The sequence below is a fragment of the Paroedura picta genome, chromosome 11 (assembly GCF_049243985.1).
Source record: "Paroedura picta isolate Pp20150507F chromosome 11, Ppicta_v3.0, whole genome shotgun sequence".
Classification (NCBI taxonomy): domain Eukaryota; kingdom Metazoa; phylum Chordata; class Lepidosauria; order Squamata; family Gekkonidae; genus Paroedura; species Paroedura picta.
In genome coordinates this window covers 20,794,991-20,821,770 of record NC_135379.1, presented here as the reverse complement: position 1 = coordinate 20,821,770, position 26,780 = coordinate 20,794,991, and the positions used below count along the sequence as shown (strand labels likewise).

The following is a 26,780-nucleotide window of genomic DNA, read 5'->3' as shown; positions in this document are numbered from 1 at the left end:
AACTGTGCGTGTGTTGTGTGTACAAAAACGAATAAGCAACAGAAGAGTTCCCCAAATCTTCAAATCTGAGTCAAAAGGGTCAAGCTACAACAAATAAAACATTTGATTTTATCTACTGGTTGATGTTACACACATCCGGAGCTATTGCAAATTCAATACCAGATGGAAGTTGTGTGAGTACGGGCATGGTGAGGAGGATCACCTTATATATAAGAAAATCTTTGCCTAACCACACCGCGTGGGAGATAACAACAACTGGTTGTGAAAAATATATAATATTCTCTGAATATGTGTTATGCATATTTAATGTACTGTATTTGTAACCACTGAGGAAGGCTGTAGAAGCCAAAGTGTTTTATGTGGTTCTTAAGATATATTAATCTACCAAGAATGTGCATAAATCATACAGTGTGACATTCAAACCTCTTATGTTTTTTAATTTTACATGTGCATACTATATAATAAATATTTGATGTTTTGTTTGTTGTAGCATGACCCTATTGACACAAATATTAAAATCCGAAAATCGATAGATCAGTAAACAGGGTGGGCAGCCTGATCTACCTTCATGACACTAAGCAACACAAAAGTTTTTTCCATGCTATTTTAGGGCCACTTCTGCATGGTTGAAAACGCAATGTCTCTGGAATCCCCCATCTTGTGAGTGTTATTGATCTTCATGCACATATTAAAAGTTGTGTATAACAGTAGAACTTTAAACATCAGCTTAATATCTAAGGGGGATGGTAGGGATATAATATCCCAGTGCAAAGTAACTCAAAGCTTTTGTACCTTTGATGATTGCATAGACTTGTAATCTGGTGAGCCGGGTTTGATTCCCCGCTTCTCCCCTACATGCAGCCAGCTGGGTGACCTTGGGCTTGCCAGGGCGCTGATAAAGCTGTTCTGACCGAGCAGTGATATCAGGGCTCTCTCAGCCTCACAGGGTGTCTCTTGTGGGGAGAGAAAGGGAAAGTGATTGAGACTCCTTTGAGATTCCTTTGGATAGAGAAAAGCAGTATACAAGTATGAACTCTTCTTCATCATCTGCAAGATTCTGAAAGGTACATCATTGTATCCAATAACTGAGGGAAACTAGTACTGCAAGTATTGTTCTATTGCTGAGAAGTATTTCAAATGTTACACGTTTTTTCCCCGAGGTATAATTATCACAAAGAAAATTGCTGTTCTGTGTATTGTTTGTTTGTTTATTCATTTGTATCCCACCTTTATTTTCAACTGGGAACACAATAACAAAAAAATACAGAGTGGCAATCCCCCCCCCCAAAAAAAAAGGTAAAAGGAGGAAAAAATGCTTCTAATTGCTCTGGAGATTTCACACACATCTACACCTGCAGATCTTTCTGCTGGCTTTAGATTATATGACCCTCAAGCTAAGTACCTGTACAAAAGAGAGAAACTTGCAGCCTGGATGTTACAACCTGGCAAGCATCTCTCCACCATTTTCCTTCCTGCTCATTTGCTTTGTCACAGTTACGTGCTGTGGGGACCCATCGTGGATCAGAGCACCATATTCCATATACTAGTAATCAGAACTTGACATGTATGAAATAGAAGTCTCCGTTCCATGTGACATGCATAGATGGTATGTGCAATTTCCCACAGGAAAAGACATGTAAGACATGCACCATTGATGAAACAGCACTGACCTGAAAAAGCATGCAACTTTCTTGGAAACTGATTGAAACTGGTTGATAGTGCTTGTCCGTGCATGCTTTCTCTCCCTTTTGAAAGCGACAGTTAACATTTTTGGTGACTGGAAAATCCATTGTAAAAATGGGTTTTCCATTATCTTTACAAGGTGACATTATTTGGCACTAACATCAAAAACCTACATGATATCTCGCATACAGTGTCTTCTAGGAAACACTTTGCACCAGGTGAGCTTTTAGCGAAATCATATCATTCAGATTCATTCTTTCTTTGAAAAAAATTCATGTCAAGTTTTCCTTTCACTTTCTATTTTTGCATATTGTGGAGTCTGCATACTGGAGTCCAGGTGCTTGATAGTCCTCCCATTTCCCTCCGTGCCTGCCCATGCCTCTGCTTCCCTGAATCTTCTCCACTTGGCGCTGCTCCCTTACCTTTCTGCCCTGCTCATTAGTTTTCATTTCAACTGGAGCGCCTTCTCTGCAGGTCAGTTTATTGTGTTGCACTGGCGCACATCACAGTTGCTGGGCATGTCAGCGTGAAGCGAGAAATGGACTTCACAGGTGACTGATCATCGCTGCAAGGTTTAATCAGAAATGGTGAATCGGAAAACCTGTTAGCGACTGCAGGCCAGCTCCTGCTAATAGACGGGGCTGCCATTTGATGGCGGCTGTAAAAAATGTATACCGTACTGCATTGTCTGGGCTAAGCAGATGTGTTAGGCAGTGAAATGCAGGCAATTGTCTTCAGCTCTGATTGGCCCCTGCTAAATGAAACCGTATAGATTCTCAGATCGATGTTTTCCTGGGTTTTGTAACTAAAGCCTAATCAAAGCTCGGGGCAAAACATGGAAAGACAATCAGTTATGTTGCTTGTAAGAAATGCTCAGTGTATGAAACAGCTGTGACCTGAAAAGCTGGGCAACTTGGTTGGAAAGTGGTTGATAGGGGGAACAGGGCTGTCCAGGCAGGCATTTTTACATTCATGAAACCCTGAGGTTCCTTGACGGACCTGGAATGGTTTCCCAAATGCGTGGTATTTATTTATTTTTAATTGTTAAACTTTCATCAGGTGATAAAACCATATGTGGTCATGTCAAACCCATCCCCCCCAAAATGACCAATGATGGGCCTGGAGGGGGTAGGAAGGGAAGGGACCCCCAGATGGGCATGTCCACAGCTATGCTTCCCAACCATATTCTGCACAATTGTGTCACATCTGGGGTTTCTCAAAGCCTGAACAATGTTCTAGAGGTTTCTTTATGGTGAGAAAGTTGAGAAAGGCTGAGGTAGAGGGTGGTAGACTGAGGAACTGAAAAATGAAAGAACAGGAGGTTAGAGGACAGACTTGTATGTCTTCAGGGGGCCTGAGTTCCTTTGTCAGGAAAGACAATGGAAGCAAAGCCAAGACTTAATCAGTATGAGAGGCTCCTTTAATAACAGGCCAAATGGTGTACGCACAGCCCATCAAGTTTTAGATTCTTGGCTTTAAAAACAATATAATCATTTCCATTCAGACCTCTAGCCTTAGAACAGACTCCCTTATGAAGAGAGGCATTTTGGATTCACGTTGTTACAACTGTGTCCTCTTGAGGCCTTAATGACAGGCTAAATCTATCATCATTTGTGTAGGGTAACTGGAACAACAACGTGGTGTCCTCATTTACATGGAGCACAGTTAGAACATGTCCCTTTTAGTCAGCCATTGGAAGCTGTTCTCTGAGGCAATTGGCTGAGTCTTTTTAATTCTTGCCACGTAACTTCGCTTCTTCATTCTACGCTCCACACTCCCGTTGGACACAGAAAAGGTGTTATTAATCAAGTTCTTACCTTGACTCATATTGATGTGCACTTTTATCTTTATCATCATAGGAAATGGTTGTCTTCGTGGCCTTTGACGATTTCTTTCACGTTTTACAGTGCAGAGGTATTGGGGGGGGGGGGGGCTGGTGTTAATTTGCCAAAAGGAGACCAAACACTTAGACCTTAGTAATTCTGTTGTCTTGTTCTTGTACATTCATAGTAGTTCTGTTTTCTTGCACATTCATAGGAGAGCCAGCATGGGGTAGTGGTTAAGAACAGCAGCCTCTAATCTGTGGTGCTGGGTTTGATTCCCCACTCCTCCACATACAGCCATCTGGGTGACCTTGGGCCAGTCACAGTTCTGTCAGAGCTTTCTCAGCCTTGCCTATCTCATAGGGTGTCTGTTGTGAGGAGAAGAAGGGAAGGCAATTGTTAGCAGCCTTGAGTCTCCTTTGGTAGTAAAAGGCAGGTATAAAAACCAACTCTTCTTTTTCTAACTGTAAAAAACAGCCTGTGTTGACATTGTTGTAGCTTAGTTATTGCAGTCTACTTCTATGCTTTCAGGATAAAGGAACTGAATGGCTGTATAGCTGCTTAGAGTTACAGTAAATTAGATTATTTTGTAATATCTTTCTATTGATATTTCAGATTGTTAGGAAGGTAGAATCCTTTCCTATCTAGTACAACTATGACATCTGCTGCTATTATATTCCCCCTCATGAGTTGCTGTGAGGATACAGGGTCTTGTAGTTTAGGAATGTATTGACAGGGTCTGTAGATACTATGAAGAAAATATTGTGAGAACATTGAAAGGATCTTGTCATTCTTCTGTCTCTTGTGAGTTGCTATTTGTATATGCTTAACTGTAGGAAGATCACTGGCTGTGACATTTGTTATTTTGCATTGCTTTCACTATCAATGGATAGCATACCAAGCATTTAGAAATACCTCTTGGCAATTTTACAATGTCACCTATGCAAGGTGTTATGTTATCTAGAACCACACATTCCAGATTCAGTTTGTTGTTGTTCTGCATCGCTTATCTGTTAGGTCTTGGTTTTGCCTCTGTCTCATCTTTTAGGACTTTTTATCTATATTCTGCTAGGAAACACCAAGTTTCAGTGTTCTGCTGCTGAATATAAGATCAGTCACGCACATTGCCAATCTTGCATATGCCAACAAACAGAAGTAGAAACTCACTTTCTTTGTCATCCTTCTTCTATCATTTTCCCTTCCTTTTTAGTTTCCAGTTAGAGCAGAAGATGTGAGATGGGCTCCTTTCTCTTCCAGCATTCTTGTCCATGGGATGACTCTCTGAGTTTATTAAAGTCAGCCCTATGAAAGTGTTACATACACATTGGAGTATGAACATCCTAGCCCCCCCCCATCTCAAAAGGAATACTAGGAGGACATGACACTCCCCCCCCCGGGTCCCCACCTCCTTCACCCCATCGACCAGCTCTTGCCTGTTGGTCACTATTAAGTCAAGTATGGCCAAACCTCTTGTAGGTTCTTTCACCATTTAATAAATGAAATTGTTCTGGCTATACCCACAATTGCCTTTCTGTGGTGTAAGATGAGCTGCTGATGCCCAGTTCTCATTCACTGTAACAGATGACCAATACGGGACAGGACTTTCAGATTTATCCAGCTTAGTATGAACAGTGCTTTTTTGTGACAGTACTCATTGGTACTAACATCTTGTGTAGGGGGGGGGGGTGCTCTCCCAGGTCCTGAATTTCATGCACTGAACAACATGTTATTTATCCAAATATTTACATCTTGCCCTTCGTCATGATTCAAGGTGGCTAACAGGTCACAACTAAAAGCACCACAAAAGATACCTGCAGTTTATGGCCTTTCAGCATACCACTTCCAGGCATTTCTGTTTGTTTTGCTTCCCCCTGCTTCTAAGTGGGGGGAAGCAAAATGGACTGGCCTGAAGCTGGCTGGTTTGTTTTGGGGCTTCTTGGTTGTTTGAGTTTGGACGTTCAGTTCTGGAACATCCCAAATCCCAGAGTGAATCAGAATTTTCCAGTTTGTTCCTCTCCCTACATTAGAGGCCTCCCAGTAATTTCTGTCATTTTCCACCAGTGCCTGAAAAGCCAGTGGAATAAGAATAATGGCAAATGGGGAGACATGCGCATTAGTGTCACACTGGCACGTAAGGGTGCTCCCAATGAAAGACGTGAGTGACATTATAATATCAGGGGCATTCTAAGATTTGCTACAATTCTGCAAATCATAGAGTGCCTGCCCTGATGTCATGATGTCTCACCTGTTTTTTTTTAGGAAGTCATCATGCACTGGGGTCATGCTAGCACACCTGTCCCCATCCCAAATGTCCCTGAGACCATGGACTGTGACATGGCAACCCTATCTACAACCGTGCTGAAGTTGTCTTAGAATATATCTTAGAAATCCATTTTAGTGTAGTTCCATCTTTTAAACTGATTTTTAATGCAGCGCAGCCATTGAGGCAGAGACTGAAAAGGAAATTTTGGCTGGAGAAATTCCTAGAAATTTTGGGGCAATGCCTGGTGAGGGTGAAGTTGGAGGAGTGGAAGGAGGTCCCTGAAGATCCATACTGTAGAGTCGGCCCTCGAAGCTGTTGCTTCTTCCAGCAGGACTGATAGTTGTAATCTGGAGATCTGTGGTAATTCTGGGAAAACTCCGAATCCCACCTTGAGGTTAGTAACCCAGTTTGAAAGTAGGAAAGCAGAGGAATGCACCTTTTCCTTTCACGCCATTCCCTTAGGGGAAATCACCACCACCAAGTGCTTATAGAGCATCTGCTCAGAAGAAATCAAGAAGACTTCTGCTCTTCTGCCAAGTCTGTAAAACAGAAATCTCCCACAGAGCTTTCAGAGCAGCTTTCTGAGGGAAAAGGGATATGTGCACAAAGTGTTTGTTTTGAATGTTTCTTTATTTCATGTTTATTTCATGTTAACCTTTTTGAATTTTATTCTTTTATATGTTTGTATTTTGTTTCATTATATTGTTGCCTTCCTCGGGGCCTGACTTGATGGGGAGAAAGGCAAACTTTATATATATTTTCAATAAATATTAGAAGTAAAACTATAGCTGCTTGGTGCCTTGACCTGAGTTGCAGCCATGTGGTGAGCTTGCATCCATTTGTCCCTGCTCAGTTTTGCAAGCAGCCTACGCCATTTCTTAGCGCTTTTAAATACCTGTCTAATAAGCTAATAAGAGCAAGGGGGTGATTTTGAGTATCAAAATCTCCTTCCCTCCTCACGTTGCCCCAGTGAAACAGTGTGGCACTATAATTTGCCTTCAAAGAGCTAAGGGGATTCATTATTTCCATCAGATCTAGTTTGGCACATAGTACACATCTTTCATTGCCTCGTCTGGGATTACAACCATGGCTTGGTTTGACATGGAGGGTGGCAGAATGAAGCAATCACTTTGACATCTTGGGACTCTTCGTCACTGGGACAAATCTGCCATCATGCTTGTGATTAACTCTCCAAAAGCTATCTACCAGCTACTTATTAAAGCCCTACAGAACGGAAGGTTGTCAATGTAAATATCCGCTGATTAATGATTCTTGCTCATTGCCAATGAGTCAGGCTGGCTGAACAGAGTCTAGGGGAAAGAGACACTGTTTGGATTTCATGGTTACTACCACAATGATCCTGCGGCCCTTAATCACAGGAATTTTCTAAGCAGTTGAAGCAGTATACCTCTCCAGCTACTGTCGTTGTTAATATTATGATCCCTTGGATATCAATGGAAGGACATGTAAATTTGTCAGTACATTGTGTTCTATAGCAGAGTCAGCTTTAATCTCTGTTTAAGAGCTCTGATGCTTTCCAGCTTTAGATGATATCTGGCCACAGATGCAACGGAGAAGATAGCAAGAAAGCAGTCTAAGGTTATCTGCAAGTTAAATTGATGGAGAGCTAAGATAATACATTCTTTTCTTTCTTGTATCTCTTGTGCACGTACTGCAGTTGAACATAGGATCCCCAGTGTGATTGTTCTGAGATTTATTTATTCCAGGATAGTTTCCTTTTGAACTGCTGCAGCGTGCTTATTTCATGGGTTTCTATATAAAGTGTGTTCCTGATCATAGAAAGTAAACACATACCAACCACTTCTGGGTCACCATGATCTCATACGTTTTTTTCCCCCCGTTAAGGTGGGTAGAAACGAAGAAAACATATCAAAAATTAACACAAAAAAAACTTAAAGCATTCATGCTGTTCACTTATGCATTCTCTATTTGGGAACTTTCCTGCTGCTTCTTCAGAAACCTATCCAAGGCAGTTTACAGAATAAAAGGGCTAATAGTGATGGCCTAAAGAGAGTTACACCCTTTCAAGTTCAGTGGATGTAGGAGGAGGTACCTTGTAGTTCAATGGATGTAGGAGGCAATTAAGATGCAGTGTAAAAATGCATCAATTAAATTGCTACTGAAGAAAATAGCATCAGCCTGTGTGGCTTACCCTCATATCCCAGGAAAAACTTGACAGCAATGGAAAAGTCAGACTAACCAGCCAGCTAACAGTTGGCTTGAGATTTCACAAGAAAGGAGGATCAATCTATCCCACTATCAGTACAGATTACCTTGTCCCTATCCCCGAGGCTCAAAAAACACATGGTCCAAACAGGAGGATATTAGGATGTAGTTTTTAGCATGGATCCAAATGAACATTTCTAGGGACACAAGGACTTCTCTGGGTGCATTCTGGTTTTCTCATCTTCTGTGGTGGTCCAGATTGCTCCCCCATCCCCCCACCCCCATTCAAAGGCATTTCTGGATTCCGCTTGAGGGAGAAGATACGAGATTCACACACTGCAGATGGAGGCCCTCGAGCCCATGGAAACAGTTGTCCAGATTTAGCTCATGATAATTTATTTGGCCATCTTTTGTTATTTTACTACAGCAAAGTGAAGACGAGCGCTGTGGTATTTGCTAGCCTGTTTTCACTGAGATAATGAGTGCGAGTGAAATGCCATCTGTAATTAATTAGATGTTTAAAAACAAAGCATTTAAGTGTAGCCTTCTAAATGACGTTATGACCTCTGCCTTTCTACGATCACAGAGTCAGCCTCAAAGACCTGTGACGGCAACGGAAACTGGTTCCGGCATCCTGAGAACAACCGAACTTGGTCTGATTACACACGGTGCAATTCCTTCACAAATGAAAAACGGAAGGTAGGCTGCTAAAAAAATCTGGGTGGCTCTGTCTGCTGCTCAGATTTTACACATTTCCGAGGTATTATGATCAGGGAGGTAGCAGCTCCTCCTTCTCTCCCCTCCTCCTCCGCCAGTATTTCCGATTCCATGCAAATCTCTCCCAGAGGCACAAATTCCAAACAACAAATGGCTACATTTCAAAAACGAAATCATCAGGAAGTTCCTATCCTAAGTATGTTCAATACACATTTCCTCCAGTGCACCCTCTTTATGTTCTGCTCTATCATGCACACTGCTACTCTTGAGTATTCTAACAAACAGCAGTAGAAACTCACCTTCTTTGTCATCCTTCTTCTGTCATTGACATTGTTGGACAGCCAGTCTGTAAGGCCTGGCTGGCTTCAGTGCGCTGCTGACAGGACCAAGGATTTTAGCCATGCAATTTTGCACAAGTTATAGGGTTGCCAGCTCTGGCTTAGGAAGATCCTGAAGATTTAGGGGCAGTACCTTCTGAGGTTGGAAGGAAAGTGAGCTCAGCCAAAGAGTCCACCCTCTGAAACTGCCGTTTTCTCCTGTGACATCGTCTCTGTGGTCTGGAGATGAGCTGTAATTCCTAGATTTTGGTACCCAATTTAAACACAGCCACCTGGGTAAGATCTCTTGCCTCACCAGCACTGTGTTTTAATCAGCCCTTAATGAAATCTGGGATTCCTAAAAGAAGTGAGGATTGCTGTTACAACAGTGGTGTCTCTGGGCTCTCTCAGCCCAACCAGAGCCTTTGTAAAAGCAATATCCTCCCGTCAGGTAGGCCAGCTACAGGTGTGTGGGCTGTGATGGCCTGTGCTGCATCTACAGTGCAGCATCCAGGATGTGGGAGAGAGGGAGCCACGACTGCCTGCCTGCATTGAAGATCGCCACTGACCACTCCTCCCACCCCTTTTCCTCACTGAACCATTGCAACAGAGCAGTCCATCCTATTCAGAAAATTCATCTGGGGAAACTGACTTAATCCATACATGTCTGCAGAAACACTTTATTTGTTTTTACAGATGCCCATTTCATCCTAGTTTGAACAATACAAATGACCTTTGCCGCTTCTGTTGCATTGCTGCAAATGCCACTTTGCAGTAGATTGTGTCAGAGTTGCGGGCTTGTTCCCCGTCAAAAGATGTGGCTGGAAGTAGTTTTGCTGCCAGTAACCAAGTGAGGTGCTGTGAATAATCAGGCTCCCATTACTGTAGATGGACAACATACATTCCAGGAACAAATTTCTTCGAGGAGAAGGGGAGCTTGCTGGCATTTGCCAGCTGCTGCTTCTATTTTAAAGGGTTAGAAGAGCATTCTTGATGGAGCTGCTTAGCAGGGAGCCTAAACCCCTAGCAAATAACCCTTAGCAGGCCAAAAAAGAGCATCTTGAAAAGCTTTCAAGCAGCACAGATGTTAAACACAAGTAGAGCCAGATTTGTGTGTTCTAAATAGTAATTGGGTCGCCAATTATAAGAGGCATCTGGGTTTGTGTGTGGCTGCTTTTTTAAAAGATAATTTTAATCAAGAGTTCTCTACTGGCTCGTGAGGATTTTTGCTTGCTTTTCCCTTGGCACAGGTGCATTCTTGTACTGCCACTTGGGTATTCTGGTGATAGGCAAACACAAAATGCTGCCTGGCAGCCGGGCGATGCTTCTTTCCTTCTAAGTGTCACAGCCCTGGCCTGTCCCATGCGGCACGTTTACCAGCATGGATTTCTTCAAGGACAAGAAGGAGGAGGCTGCATCAACTCTAGTGGCTGTGCAATTACATCCCCAGAAACTTCCAGCTATTTTTAGTGGTCAAGACAGTTCCATTGGTCTAGGGGACTGAATAATCAGCTGCCGAGAATGTGACAGCCGTGGCCCCCAGCATCTGCTGTCTAGTGTGATAAGTGGCCGGAAGATAGATGCCAGGCACAGGAGCTCAAAAACACATCCTGTTTGGAATTGCAAATGGACTGATAATTTTGAGGCACAGAGGTATAACTCAAAATTTGTAATAAATGCTTATTATTTGAAACTTTGCTGCACCATGATGGCTCACTGGTAGAGTCTCTGCTTGGCATGCAGAAGGTCCTAGATTCAGTCCCTGGCATCGCCACTTAACAAGGATAAGATTTGAGGTTGCGTGAAAGACCTCAGCCTGAAGACCCTGCAGAGCCACTGGCAGTCAGGGGAAGGCAGCACTGGCCCTGATAGACCAATGGTCTAACAAAATTTGACTCCAGTGACACCACTAAGACGAACTAGACCAGTGGCCTAGCTAAGGATAAGGCAGTTTTATGTCTTCCAGTGACTTTTCATACTTCCACCAAATCTGTGACTTTCTTCTGCAAGAACAAATCATAATCTCAAAAGCATTCAAGTGAACACCTGTGCAGATTTCATTGATCCAGGTAGCCGGTGGAAGGAACCATGACAGTGCCACCTTTAAGATCAATAAAGTTTTACTCAAGGTATAAGCCTTCATGTGAATGCACAATTCTTCAGATTCAGAAGTGTGCTTGTACAGAAAAAACATAATGCCCCGAATACAAGTTTGTTGGTCTTAAAGGTACTACTGGACTGAAACGTTCTTCTAATGTTTCAGACCAACATGGCTACCCACCTGAACCTCTTAAGGTTTGTGGGAAGATGTATGAATGTTATTTATCTTAAATGCAGAACAGAAAAAGCAGAAATAGTATGCAGAAGAACATGAGTGTTGCTTGAATGGGTTCCACACATCTCAAAATGGCCGCTGCTCATTGTGGGGGAAGGGGGAGAAGCTTCGTATGCATCAAGATCTCTTTTTTGGAAAAGGAGTATTTGCCTCCTTCCTTTCATTCCTTCGGTGGTTCATTTATTTTCTTTCAGCAAAAGAGTTTCAGAAGTTTTCTTTCCAACACCCACATGGTTACATAAAGAGTGAGCTGAGTAATTAGGAATGTGCAAGATGCTAATTGAGCTAGATTTACATTATGAATCATTCAGTGCCAGACTACACGTAATGGTCACAGAGGCTTTTATTTAAGTACGGGTCTCTTCCAGTGGCATATAAATTAAGTGGGTTCAGAATGGCACATGATGTAAAAAAAAAATGAACCCTCACAGCACCCATGGTTTACTTTGACACAATTTGTATTCTTTTTTTTTTTAATTTCAGATGATAATGATTCTGTATTACATGGCTATAGTAGGACATGCATTATCTATAACTTCCCTACTGATTTCCTTGGGGATTTTCTTCTACTTCAAGTAAGTGTTTTCTTCAAGCTTCTGATTTCTTCAATGGCTTCATTAAGAGAGATATCCATGGTTATAAGAAATGCAAACAAAAAGCCTAAGGCATCCAATAAACAATGCAGACAAAAAAAACAGCTTGACATGACATGCCATAACCAGTGCAGAAAATGGAATTACAACAACTGGATGCAATGCAATAAGGGCAGGCTTCCTTTAATAAAAAAGCCCCTTCCTGAACTTTTCCCTTCCCTTTATGAAAATGCCCTTGTGAACAGTTTTGTTTACAGAGACTGCATAATGATCGAAATGTGGTCACATCTTCCTGACCTTCTCAGGCAAGCTATTCCACTTGGTGGAAGCACCTGCAACTGAGAATGCACATCTACAGGCAGCTGTCAGTCTTCCTCATTTGCACGATGGCAGAAGACTTGGCTATGATAAATGGAGATGTTGTGGCAGGGCAGAGCAAGAGAGACATGCATGAAGATACATGAATCAATAGCCATGAAAGGTTTTGCAAGTGACAACCAGTAATTTGAACAGAAACCAGTAATTGATTGGTAACCAAACAGAGTTGCAATATGTATACTCTGCCCAGCTCCCCATCATCAACAAGCCTGGACCTTTGAGTTGCCTCCAAGGGCACATCTCTATTGCATGCATTCAGTAGTCTATAGCCTCAAGGTTGCTGTGGTATGGGTCCAGGTAGCCAGTTCTGCCATCTTGCTCCCTCTTCTAGCAGAGAAATACAGTGCTGTTAGTTTGATTTAAATGTACAACTATTTATACCTTCGGGCTTTCAGTTCTCAGTACTTTATGCAGAATCCCCTTGTGCAAAGTTGATTCTTATGCTGGTCATGTTGTTTGTTTTATTTACTTTGAATATTTACTTATAAATTGGATGTATGAAAAAGGCCAGTTTTGAGAAGAAAACCTTTTAAGTTATGCTGCATGGGGTTTTCCCATCTTTCCCCTTTAGATTAAGAACGTCACCACTTGTACTGGCACTGTGGCTATCCTGGCTTGTCATCTGGCTTTGTGTGCAATGACAGGCATGTAAGCATTGGCTTGCCACACATAGATGCTTAACCAGAGTTCGGGAGGAACCATGCCTGGAGACCTGAGAATATGCAGAACCAAGACAATGATATAATGCTACAAAAATTGTGATTAGTTCTAGTAGAAATCTGGCTGCAAAATGTGGAGATCGTGAAAAATATGCACCAGACTTGACAATTTGGTCCAAATTAAACAGGAAACGGTCTCTTGCTGTATCACCCAAGGAGGAATCAAAACCATTCATAATGTGGATCCAGGAATCCTCCTGACATCCGGGGCGAGGTCCTTCAACTCGGCTGCTTGCCCATTCTTACCACGTTGTATCGTTTCCAGTGTTCCAAAGGACATGTCCTCACCGAATAGTAATTCCACAGTTCACCATTTACATTCGTGCACATTCTCACTGTAGGGTTATTATTCGGGGGGAGGGGCATTATGTTTCGGAATGCAAACTATGAGGTCTTCTTTGCAGTGGGTTGTGGGAACCATATGATTTTAAACAGGTGTAAAAGAAGAACCAAACACAACCACAACCCTTTGTTAGCTCCCAAGGCTTCGGTGCCAGGCATGTGTTTCGCAGCTGCCTGTTGCCGGTTTGCCTTCTGCAAAGAGCGTTGCCAGCATGTGCTTGTAACAAAGTGACATCAGGATCAAAACACTAATTTGCAATTTGTGGTGCTTATCTTTCAGGAGCCTCAGCTGTCAAAGGATAACACTGCACAAGAATTTGTTTTTTTCTTACGTCCTGAATTCAGTGTTTACGCTCGCCTACCTCATCGCTGTTGTGTCTGAACCAGGCCTGGTAAAAAAAGATCCAGTAAGTACTCCACTATTCCCCTTGGCTTGACTGGAGGGAGAATCTGTGATGGACAGAACAGTTGGCACGGGAAGCTTATGCAGCTAAGACAACACGTTTCTTTCTGCCACGGAAACTCTATATAAATCTTAGGTCATACGAGAGTAAACATTAGGAAGATCTCAGCTAACTGCTGTCAACAACTGATTTTATCTTTGTCCATTATTCTCTTAATGTGGCATCTTTATTGTATGCCAATTGTTTCTCATGCAATTCAATCTCAAATGGTTAGGAGCGCAGACTTCTAATCTGGCGAGCTGGGTTAGATTCCTCACTCCTCCACATGCAGCCAGCTGGGTGACCTTGGGCTTGCTACAGCATTGATGAAGCTGTTCTGACTGAGCAGTAATATCAGGGCTCTCTCAGCCCCACCTACATCACAGGGTGTCTGTTGTATGGGAAGGAAAGGGAAGGCGATTGTAAGCTGCTTTGAGACTCCTTTGGGTAGAAAAAAGCAGCATATAAGAACCAACTCTTCTTCAAATTCAAATAGCTGTTTTTTTCCTGTTTATCTCTGGAATCTGTTAAGTATTTTCATTATGCTGTATGTTAATTCATACTCCCTCACTCTGCCTATATGTTTGAACCGATTACTTTCATTCCATCATATTGTATCTGAGGAAGTATGCAGTAGAATGACACCCGTATTCCACAATATATTATATATAAAAAGGTAAAGGTATCCCCTGTGCAAGCACCGGGTCATGTCTGACCTTTGGGGTGACGCCCTCTAGCATTTTCATGGCAGACTCAATATGGGGTGGTTTGCCAGTGCCTTCGCCAGTCATTACCGTTTCCCCCCCAGCAAGCTGGGTACTCATTTTACCGGCCTCGGAAGGATGGAAGGCTGAGTCAACCTTGAGCCGGTTGCTGGGATCGGACTCCCAGCCTCATGGGCAAAGCTTTCAGACTGCATTTCTGCTGCCTTACATACATATATATATATATATATGGAAAGCTAGCAGTTCAAAGAGATTTTTGAAATATGGGAAAGCATTTGTATGTTTGTAGACAGGCCCTGGGCTACCTGAAGCAGTGGGAAGTGCAGTAGGCTTGGGGTAACCTGCTGGTGTCCTGGTTTGGGGCCATTTTGTGACACAGAGTGTTGGACTAGATGAGCCATTGGCCTGATCCAACATGGTTTCTCTGATGATCCATCTCATCTCCCACCCACTAACTTTACTCCAGACAGGTCCAAGCGAACGGTCTTTAATAAGTCCTTCTCAAGATATGTGCAGAGGGCTCATCACTGTCCTGCCTTCCCAGGAAGTTTCCTAACTCCTCCTCAAACAGAGCCCTGCTGACCTAGTCCAGCCTTACTTGACCCACCCTGGGTTCTTCCAGACCATCTCTTTTAAAGTTTGCCCCAGAATTTGGACTCATGTCTGAGATAGGGCCCACCCCTACCCACCCCTACCACAGCCACCCAATGCCCAGGAAAATACCATCCCTTCCAATGGCAGCTGTAATCACCAACTATCCTTGTCCTGTTTCACTTGTCCTGGCCAGACCTGCCCCATGGGCTTTCATGGGGGAGGTTGTTCCTCTACTGGGGTCAGCAGGTTGCTGTCTGTGCCTGCCTCTGACCCTGCCATCTATACCACCATTCCCTCTATTGCTGCTGTGGTCTCCACCTGGCTGGTGGCTTGCAGCTCCAGCTCTTCCAGCGACAGCATTCAGACCTCTGCTTGCAGCATCCCCTGGAAGTGTGCACCTACCCACTCACTCATGCAAACCATTCCACTCTACAGTTCTTCTTCAAATAAGGGAAGGAATCCAATGGTGCGGTTTGCCATTCTTAACACTATTTCAGATATGCTGAACAATCTCTCCTGACTCTCCCACTGTTTCTAGGAGCTATTTGGATACATGCCAGTTTGCAGTCAAGTGAATCAGGCTGAGAATTTAGGTTCAGCCAGGAAAACCAACCCTCAAGGTTTCCTGCTAGATATATCCTCGCCTCCCTCTCCTAGTTTTGTAAGCAATTACCATTCCTTCTGGCCCAACACCTTTATGAACTGTGTTTACATACCTGAAAATTGTCGGGGTTTGCCACCCTTCTGTTTTTCGTTTTCTTAGACTATATATATCCTGTTGCTTTAGCCTCTCTTTGTGTCATTTGTTTTCTAAAACCTTGGGCTCTTTTCAAAACAGTTTCTGACTCACCAGCATTCTCAGTGGCATTGCAGTGATCCAGAATGTAGGGGTATTCCAAAGGAGATCAGACAAGGGCTTAAGACATGGCAAATGCTAGCAGGGTCTTGGAAATGATGCTGATGGGAGTTTTCCAAAGGAAATAATCTCATCATAAATAAGGTTGATCTGGAAGATGAGAATTTAGATTCTGAAACAGATTTAAAGAACTCTCCAGTCCTTGTTTAACTTAGTCACTGAATCCTGCAAGTGGTCAGTTTGTCAAAGGTCAGCTTTGTTACGAATACAAAGGGCAGACAGCAGACAAAGGGCAGATGGCAGCCGGGTTGGAACTCTGCCTTCCAATTTACCATTATTAATCTCCCAGTTTTATCCTTCTTAATCCCTCCTGCCTCTAGAATTTCTTGGTGCAGTGATTAGGAGCGGCAGCCTCTAATCTGGAGGGCCAGGTTTGATTCCCCCCTCCTCCACATGCAGCCATCTGGGTGAACTTGGGCTCACCACAGCAGTGATAAAGCTGTTCTGACTGAGTAGTAATATCAGGGCTCTCTCAGCCTCACCTACCTCACAGGGTGTCTATTGTGGAGAGAGGAAGAGTAGGCGATTAGAAGCCATTTTGAGACTCCTTTGGGTAGGGAAAGGCAGGGTACAAAACCCCCATTCTTCTGTTATTCTTAAAGAGACAGTTTGGGCTAAGTTATCCTTCAAGAGCATCTTGTCTCCTCTCAAGATGCTTACCAAGAAGCATACAGTTCATAATCTTTTGTACAGTTTAATTTCAAGAGAATGATCTATACTGCATGCAGTGGAGTGATGATGAAATAGATTCAGAACGAGTGCGTTGCAAAGTGTTGTTCTCATCCTGCCATCTTCAAGCAGAATTATACCCTTCTGCGTCCAGTGAGGTCAATGAATTTAGAAGGGTATAATTTTGCTTGGATTGGCAGTGTTAATGTGTTCAGTGATCCAGTTCTGCTTGGCTTCTTTTAGTAGCTAAAATAATGTTAGGTCTTCAGAATAACTTATTGGCCTCTGTATGAGACAGGGCTGGACTGATAACAGCATGGCAGATGTTATTTTTTAAACAACAGCATTTAATGGATACATTTAGTTTTATGTTCCTGTCTAATTCATGGTATGCCAATTTTATAATGGCTTTGTAGACCAGCCTTTCTCAACTTTTTTAGCGTTGAGAAACCCTTGAAACATTCTTCAGGCTTAGGAGAAACCCCAATAGTAGCACAATTGATCAGAATACAGTTAGAAAGCATACATGCCCACCCAGGGCTCCTCCCCTTCTCACCCTCTCCAGGCCTATCATTGGCCATGGGGAGGGGGGACAGGTGGGCATGGCCATATATGGTCATATCTCTGATAAGTGTTTAACAAATTTTAAAAATCTATGAAAAATTAACACCCACTCATTCAAGAAACACTTCCAGGTCCGTTAGAAAATCCAGGGATTTGAGAAAGCCTGTAGTGGACAGTTGCCCAGGCTCAGATGATGGAAAGGCAAGTGGATATCTCATTGATACAAATCTCCTATCTGCCCTATAATTTGGAAATGCAACCAAAATAATATATATACAGCCTTGCATACAAAATGGCCATCATTCATGTGGCCATCAGTAATGAGAAATGTGGCCCATAATGGACAGGGGAAAGGATTCTGGACATTTTAATCACTGTTTTATAATTGTGACCTTTGTAACAGCACACACTTAACAGTGTTAATATGAATACCACACTGTTCTGATCACGCTGCTCTATATTAATCACATTAAAGTGGAAATTGTATTAAAGCAAATCACTGATCCACTCATGCAGTTTATTATTACACAGAACAGCACAGGGGACCAATCATTTGCTAAAAGTTAGTCATAACTGAATGACTAATGTTGTACATTCCTAAAGACTTTGTGATAAACCCTTGAACTCCATAAAACCCACTGCTAACAAAATGTGTCTCATTACATTACGCATCGTGCTGTCTGTAAATGTAATAATTCTTGCATCTTTGTGATTTGCAAAAGTTTGACCAATAACTGATAAAATGTCCTCCAAAATGACAGATCATGAGTCATAGAGTTGCCAGCTCCACCTTGGGAATGTTCTGGAGATTTGGGTATATGGTTGCCCGCTCTGGGTTTAGATGTAACTGGAGATTTTGAGGGTCGAGCTGGGAGTGGGTAGGATTTGGGATGAGGAAGGATCTCAGGAGGATATAATGCCATAGAATAGATCTGACTTCAATTGTCCAGTTTTTTTTAACTGCAACTGGATATAGCAGATAGTTCCAAATCTGAAAATAGGTACTGTCACATCAACAGCTATAATATGTTCTGACACAAAATGATTTAAAGTTGCACGGCTTAGTCAAGTAGCATTTTGGAAAAGGTCTGGTTCTCATTTATTCCAGGCTACGGACACTTGGAATTTAAGTGTGCTGTCAGAGAACAATGATCTAATAACCAGGGCAAGTTTAGTTATCCAAACTCAATGCAAGCCTGCTTGAGGCAGAATTATATTGTCTAAGAATGTCCTACTGTCTTCTTCAGATGATAAATATAATCAATTGTGGGTCATCTGCTGTACTCACAGGCAGTGGGACGAATTTTTAGCTGTATATCACCCTTTAAGATGATATGACCAGAACTGTGGATAGTGATCAAAATTATTCATTGAAATGTCACAGGGGATATATGTAGATATGTGTAGATATGTGTATACTTCAACATACATCAGAAAAATGCACTTAGAAAACAAAATCTAACATAAAAGATATATATTGTTGTCTTATAGTTTGGGTTGCATAGCATCGAAATGGACTTGGAATAAATGAGCCCCTTTTGATAAACTTGTTTTCAGAGTTCTACAAGCTAGAACTGTGTATTTGGGTGGGTTGTGATTATACAGCTCAGGACAGACCAAAATCTCTTCCGGCAGTGACTATTTCCACCCTGGTCCTCCAGAGCCTTCTACAAATGCCTGTTCTCCAAACAATCCATGTAGCAAAGTATTCCAATCCCCGTGGTGACTGATATCGTATAAAGACACTGCCAGCCTATACCACTATCCTAGCGCAATGTCTGAGTTTTCCTCACTTATGCAGCAGTGGCTATACTCCATCCTAACTGCCCATTTTTAGCAACCAGAAAGGATTAACCTGTTTATATTATGCATAACTGCACATAGCATTTGCTTCAGTGGTCTAATAACTGCATTTCTAAAAATGACTTTTTCAAAATTACCATATATAAGCTCCCGAAAATTATTCCAAAGGCATAAACTGATGTATTTAGTAAAAACAAACAAACAAACACAACTGGAATCCTGATTCCCCTGCTATATGCATGGCAAGAGTATTGAAAGAGAAGGGTCTGCTGTTCTCATGCATCGTCTGGTTTGCTCCTGCCTTTGAATTTAGCACCCAGTTTATTCTCATTGATCTAGTTCATTCCCACTGCAATCCTAAACAGATTTATACCTGCCTAAGGTCTAAAACCGCTGTTCAACAAAAGTTCGATTTCTGCCTTATTCAACAAAAGTTCTATTTCTGCTGGTTTCCCAATATTTATACTTATCGAATGAACTGGTGCTTCTTCATCAGTAGTGGCAACTGGCATTCCTAAGCTTAATGCTTAATTATTACTTCTGGTTTCCTTGGGAGAAGGGGCTTTTATTTCATTTGCACCTGTGTGTGCAGACAGTCACAGTTAAGAACTTTAAAGTCCCTTAGATGTCAGTCACAGAGCTATGCATACTTGTAAATCTACCATTGACCTTGTAGTACTCCATTTTTTTAGCTCCTTCCTCTCATGTGTAATAATCAGGCCCATGAAACTTCTACAAAAGCAGTGACCCGGTGACTATTTTTCAAACATGGCTTTTCAAATAAGTTGCATTTCATTTTGTAACACAGTGGTTCTCAACCTTCCTAATGCCGCGACCCTTTAATACAGTTCCTCGTGTTGTGGTGACTCCCAACCATAAAATTATGCAAGTGTTCTTTCTCAGAAATTAAACCGAAACTGACCAATGGCGTGAAGATCCATGGTTCATGATTGTATATAGATTGGGTTTTTTTTCCCAGCGTTTCTCAGTTCACTAATGCCTCTTGTCCCGCCATGCCGATCTTGTCTTTTCCGCTGCTCCAGACAGACAAACGCTGTATCTTGATCTACCCCAAAAGGCTGTTGTGTGGATGGTGCCTCCCTCGGCCAAGCTGCCTGCCCTGCCGTGACCCCTGTGAAAGGGTTGCTCGATCCCCAAAGGGGTCCCAACCCCCAGGTTGAAAACCACTGTTGTAACATATGTGATACAATGGTATAATCTCCATAACCAGGGTTCTTTTTGCCTTTATATTTTCATCACATTAAGCTCCAACTCAAAGACTTGAGAACTAGCCAATGGCATTTCACTGGATTATTGTAGTGCAAGTGATCAGAAGCAAAAAACAACAAACATTTGTGGATCAAATCCTTTCCACTTCTCTCAGCACATGCTGCCTATTGTCTATTCATTTATCTTCCAAAAGAAGAAGAAGAAGAAGAAGAGTTGGTTCTTATATGCCGCTTTTCCCTACCCGAAGGAGGCTCAAAGCGGCTTACAGTCGCCTTCCCATTCCTCTCCCCACAACAGACACCCTGTGGGGTGGGTGAGGCTGAAAGAGCGCTGATATTACTGCTCGGTCAGAACAATTTTATCAGTGCCGTGGCGAGCCCAAGGTCACCCAGCTGGCTGCATGTGGGGGAGCGCAGAATCGAACCTGGCATGCCAGATTAGAAGTCCGCACTCCTAACCACTATACCAAACTGGCACCAAAAGTGCTTGAATTCTTAAGAAGAAGTAAATTGCTGTGATTTCCATTCATTGTGAGTTTCCTGTGGGAAGAAACTAGGCAATACTGAAAGATAGGTGACATGCTGGAGTCCAAATGCAGAATTAAATCCTCTAAATCCATTGATTTTAATGACCTTGGACCAGAGTAGGATTCTCCTGGGAGTAAATGAATGATGGCAGTTTCAGATGGCAGCACAGAGAAGGAGGATCTCTGTTAAATGCCTGTAGTTACTGGTGTTGATAGCTGCCTTGACATTTACCTGAAGGCTTCTGGACATATAATGGCTGGTGTAGAGGTTTAGGCTGCCTAAAGCAGTCTAGGAAATCTATTGCATTGAAGATTAGAATGAAATTATCTTTAAACCACTTCTATAGAAATGAAAATCCCATAAATCTTTGTAAGTGAAGCTTTGTTTACTCTGTGCTGAATAAGAGTTCTTTAACCCAATTCATCTTGAAATATGGCTGAGCCTGAACACTTCATTCTAACATTTTCTAATATATTTTCAATTGATGAGATAGAGCTTCAAGCACTAACCTGGCTCATCCTTCATGCCTTATCTAGTAGCTTGTCCCAAACCTATTGCCCATCAAGAGAGTAAGCTTCTGGGAAAGCCATAAATTGAACCAGTGAGAATTAACTCAGAAGTTGGCCGCAGAATTTTTATCAGAAAGCTACAAATGGTGGTTGCTACACATGATGAGGAGTATGAATATGGATGAAGTATGGGAAGTATGGGAAAGTATGGGAAATATTGAATGGAAATGGAATTAAGGCATCACAGAAGCCTACAGTGTTTGCTCAGCAGTTCTGCCAGAAAAGACTATTCTGTTGAAATTGTCTAAGAAAGCAATGGATTAGAGTTGGAAGGACCTCCAGGGTCATCTAGTCCAACCCCTGCAGGACACTCACAACTAGCTCTTGACAGTATTGTATGGCACTAAACTAACATGTCAGTAAAGCTGCAATTCTAAAAATGCTTTCTTGAGTGTAAGACCTGCTGAATGAAATGGGACTAACTTCTGAGTAGAGATGATTAAGAGTCTCCCTAACTGTGACTAGAGGGCATATGACCCAGAAACCTTGGATTGTCTGAACTGAATCTATGCCTGGAAGCAACTGTACGTTTAATCAGAGTTTAGCTTGAGTAATCAGTAAGTTTTCAAAAAAGAATCTTTTGCATCTTCGGAAACTCATTCTAGAAACATTAGTTAATGCCTATCTGAACATATAAATAAAACAGGAAGGGGTGGTGGGAGGAGTTGAGACTCATCGCCTAACTGCCAGTCAGGTAGGTTGTCCCATCCTTGATTGGCTGTCCATCCAATGAATGTTCAATCAGATAGGATGTCCTGCCCTTGGCTGCATCCCCCTCCAACTTCCTCCATGTGGAAAAAGTGTGAAAAGTGTCTGCCCATGGTAAGCTAGGCAACCAGCAGGAGCTGGTAGGGATGGCGCACAGCCTGGGACTGCAGGCCGGGGGGGAGCCCCCTCCTGTGCCTGCCAGGCCTCACCAGGGCCGTCCCTGTATTTTTAAGTACAATGGACTTTTTTCTAGTAATTGCATAAGAATGATCAAGAAAGAACAGGCTACTGTGACCTCCTGGAGTAGTCAGCTAATTCTTTTCCAGGATTTAGGGCTTGAAGTCTACTTATTTAAACATCAGTCTGGAAAAGAGTGCTCTGAAGTGTGAGTTTCTGATAGCAGCTTTTGGAAATTTTGGCTCTTTGAAGCTAAAGCCTCCTGATTTAAGAGGAACATTTACTCAATACGTCTGATTTATTAGTCGCTCACAGATACTGAGAGAGGTGGAAAGCCTCCAACAAATATTGGGGAAGTAAAATCCCTTGTATCCGAGCAATAGTATTTTTGCTTGTTTACTTACCTAAAGTATGCAAAATGTTGCCTTGCCTAGTTCTTGTCCATGTATATTTTAATTCTTTTCCATTTGTCTGACAGGTAAGCTGCAAAGTGCTCCAGTTTTTTCACCAGTACATGCTGGGCTGCAACTATTTCTGGATGCTCTGTGAAGGCATTTATCTTCATACGCTCATCGTCGTGGCAGTGTTTGCTGAAGAACAGCGTTTGCATTGGTATTACCTCTTGGGCTGGGGTAGGTGGGTTTTTCCCCATTCCGTATAAATTACAAATTACTACTTTCTTCTACTGCTGTCACAAACTACGCCCGTAGTCCACAGGAGCTTGGCCCGTCTGCAGAAAAGCACAGCGAGGTTCCTTTTCTGAGTTATGAGCTCTCATCCTAACCATGGAAACATAATGATTAGTGCTTGTAAATCCCGTTTCCTAAAGGTTCACAGCGCTAGTAAATCATGGCTGCAATCGTGTAAGGTTGACCAATGTTGGCCTCATATTTAGGCTTGCTAGCCCCCAGTTGGGCCTGAAGTTCTCCTGGAATTGCTCCAGTCTGGGCCTACAAACGACAGAGATCTGTTTCCCTGAATGAAATGGCAACAGCTGGGCTGCATGGCACCCCACCCTTGCGGAGTTCCCCCCCTCCCAAAACTCCACTTTCTGAAGGCACCACCCCCAAATCTCCTGGTATTTCTCCAGCCAGAGTTGGCAACCCTGCAGTAATGTTAGATCAAGGGAGGTTGAGGGCTAGCAGAATAAGTAGAACTGTCCAATTATATATTTTGGTTTATACTTTTTGCCCGAGTAGCACAGTTCAGATTTGGGGTGGGGGGAGAACAATGAAGGAATGAATGTTAAAGTATAATATCCTTAGCACAGTGCAGCCTTTCTCAACTTTTTTACCATTGAAAACCCCCTGAAACATTCTTCAGGTCTTGAGAAACCCCAGAAGTGGTGCGATTGTGGAGGATATGGTTGGGAAGCAGGGCTGTGGACATGCCCATCTGACCCCCACCTTTCCCGCCCCCTCCTGACCCATTATTGGTCATTGGGGGGGGGGTTCAATATGACCATATATAGTAATATCACCCAATAAATGTTTAACAAGCATAAAAAATATATTAAAATTAATTAACTCTCACCCATTCAGGAAACCCTTCCAGGGCCATCAAGAAACTCCAGAGTTTCATGAAAACTTGGTTGTGAAATCCTGGCATAGTTTAAAGAATTACATATATCCTAGCACTATATGCTTGCAGTGCCAAGTTTTCTTGTATTCCTCTCCTATTCTCCCTTCACAGTTATTCTAAAAATAGCCATAGGGAACTGTTGTTTGTCCTCAGTGGGGCAAACACACCAGCACCTGTATAGGGCAAAGAATAGCTCCACAGGGCCATTTTGGGTTGGAAAATGGCACAGGGAGGGAATGGATTTTCCCCCTGCAGTATGGTCTCAGTCTAAATTATATAGATGCTATTTACAAAGAAAGCACAAGCCTCTCATCTAATTCAACCCTCAGTAGATGAGCTGGATTGTCATGTACAGGTAAAGGAAGTCATTTTATTTATTTTTAGATTGGGACCAATGTACTTAACTTCAGGCCCGGAGCTTGTGACCGGCTTAATCTTGTTTGAGGCACAAAGTTATAACAAGTACCAGTCCCATGAATTTAACATGAATCAGTACCCATGGGAAAGCTATCGGGGAGACGAGCTGAATGAAATATCTGAATTTTATTAAGCAGAACTGTTAAAAATGGACAGCTGTACCCTGCCATCCTTCCACTCCATACAAACTCCTGCCCTTTTCCTTTTTTTCTGTCTAACGGACAGATTGGCACATTGCTATAGTTCAGCAAATATGAAACCATTTGTGTGAAGCGAGAAAGGAAGACTCACCCGTGTTATCTAAGGCTGAAATTAGAATTCATAGAAAGAGAATTGCTAGAAGAGGAGCAGTGTCATGTTCTGATTCAAGCAATATGAATGCCAGTTATTTCTACATGCTTTTTAAAAGTTGTTCCTGTATCATCAGCACTAATACTGGGTTAAAAATCATTAACATTAAGCCTTATTTATTGATAGTTTGTCACCTGCCCTTAGCCTACCAAGAAAGGGGTGTGTGAGCTATATGATTAAAGTCTGTTCTTGTTGCATAAGCTTTGAGATGCAGCATTTCCGGCAGCCCGTTGAGGCTGCATTCCTGCAGACTCTTATTAGGGAGCAAACCCCATCGAGTGCAACAGGACTTAGATCTCAGTGATCTGTTTAGAACTGGACCCTCTGTCACTGACCGTGTTACAGGAAAAGGAGCCCACATTTGTTTTTCCTTAATCTCTACCGAGAAGTATTATCACCCCCGTAGCCTATTCCGTACCACTTCTGCACTTCCAAATTCTTGCATCTGTCATTCTTTTGTCGATCACGTGGGGTATTTTTATGCCCTGCAACAGGTTCGTCTCTGACGAACATGGAACAAATGCTTATATAATATGAGATCTGATATCTGTAATTAATCCTTCTAGGGTTTCCTTTAGTGCCAGCATCAATTCATGCTGTGGCAAGAGCGAAGTACTTCAATGATAAGTAAGTAGCAAGACTTTCAAAATACTTTTTTTTAAATTTAGCACTTTTTTTAATAGCCCAACCAATTTTACTTGTGTTTGCCCTGCTGTGACTGTTTATTCGGTATTCAGTTTATTGATCGGCCATAGGCCGTTTCAATCAAATGTAAAATGCACACAATCAAGATTTAAAGATTAAAAAAAAGATTTAAAGATAAAACACATGGAATCCTAAAGAGGAAAGAGGTGTAAGAGGTGTATAATCATTTCTATATGATTATATAAATACAGTATAACAAATCATAATAATTAAATCTCCAACCTAATCATGCAGTTTTGATCTTGTCTTAACCTGTTTTACTTATTTTATCATTCTTTTTATTCCAGCTGCTGGATGAGCGTTGACACTCAGTTGCTATATGTCGTTCATGGGCCAGTCATGGCAGCTTTATTGGTAAGAATATGAGGTGTATTTGCGTTACTAGTTCTTATAGTGCAATCCTATGCATGTTTACTCAGAAACAAGTGCTGTTGTATTCAGTGGAACTTGCCGTTAGGAAACAGTGCGTTTGATAGGGATGTTCTTCTTCTCCTAGTTACAAAACATAATATTTGAGTCATGTTTGCTCTATTCTGTAGGTCTGCGTATGTTCACATGGTGAGGCTGTTAGCATAAGGGCTTTCCTGTATGATATTTTGCTAACACAACTGAGAAATCCACAAGCTCTGCATGTCCCTCCAGACCCACCCTCCGCCCTCCACATAGTCAAGCATCAAATCCTTGTGATGTATTTTCTGTATGCCATGGTTTCTATTAAAGGATGGGATTTTGATACCCCAGGTTAGAAAACACTGGACATTAAGACCCCAACTTTATGTGATCTTAGAAGTCCATATTTGGAGCTTCTATTGTGTCTTACATCCCTAACATATATTTAGTGTAGAGAATTCAGGGCCCCTGAGGTAAAAGTATGTGTACCTTGACTTTTGTGTTCTTGTTTTTCTTTGGATAACTAATGATAAGTTATCAATGACCAGGTGTAGAAGCATAACAGTGGCCACAAATATCACATGGCTTAATTTGGATATTATGACACAGTTTACTAATTTACCACAATTTATTTTGCCTTATATCTCTACACTTATGATAAATGTCCATTTAGTCTGAGGAAGGTACACACACTTGAAAACTCACACTTTGAATTAATCTTTGTTGGTCTTAAAGGTGCCATTGGACTCAATTTTTGTAGTGGCCACAAAGTTAGTCATTGTTTCATGGAATATCATGGGATGGACTTTGGTCAAATCACAGTCCATCAAGTTGATCATAAAGGGTAGTATTTGACCTTACCTAAGTTATAGAATCAGGTCCCCTTTGGGGTTTATGGAAAAAGCATGAGGTATTTAAAAGGCCAGAAACCAAAGCAAAATGCCTATTAATACGAACACAGCCTTAACACTGTTACATTGTGGAAATACAAATTATAGTACGCAGGATCCCCATGCTTGCTCAGAAACTCTTTATTTACCAGAACTACAGACCT

General features: G+C 42.1%; 1 protein-coding gene across 5 annotated transcripts in view; it reads left to right on the top strand.

Moving 5' to 3' along the window:
• Positions 1-26,780, top strand: part of CALCR (calcitonin receptor) — a 130,715-nt gene that overhangs the window by 84,594 nt on the left and 19,341 nt on the right. For all 5 annotated transcript variants that reach the window (XM_077303585.1, XM_077303584.1, XM_077303588.1 and 2 more), the window contains exons 5-10: positions 8,543-8,655; positions 11,809-11,900; positions 13,638-13,764; positions 22,761-22,914; positions 25,198-25,258; positions 25,624-25,690. In XM_077303585.1, coding sequence (XP_077159700.1) covers positions 8,543-8,655; positions 11,809-11,900; positions 13,638-13,764; positions 22,761-22,914; positions 25,198-25,258; positions 25,624-25,690 — 614 coding nt within the window. The remainder of the gene's footprint in view (positions 1-8,542; positions 8,656-11,808; positions 11,901-13,637; positions 13,765-22,760; positions 22,915-25,197; positions 25,259-25,623; positions 25,691-26,780) is intronic.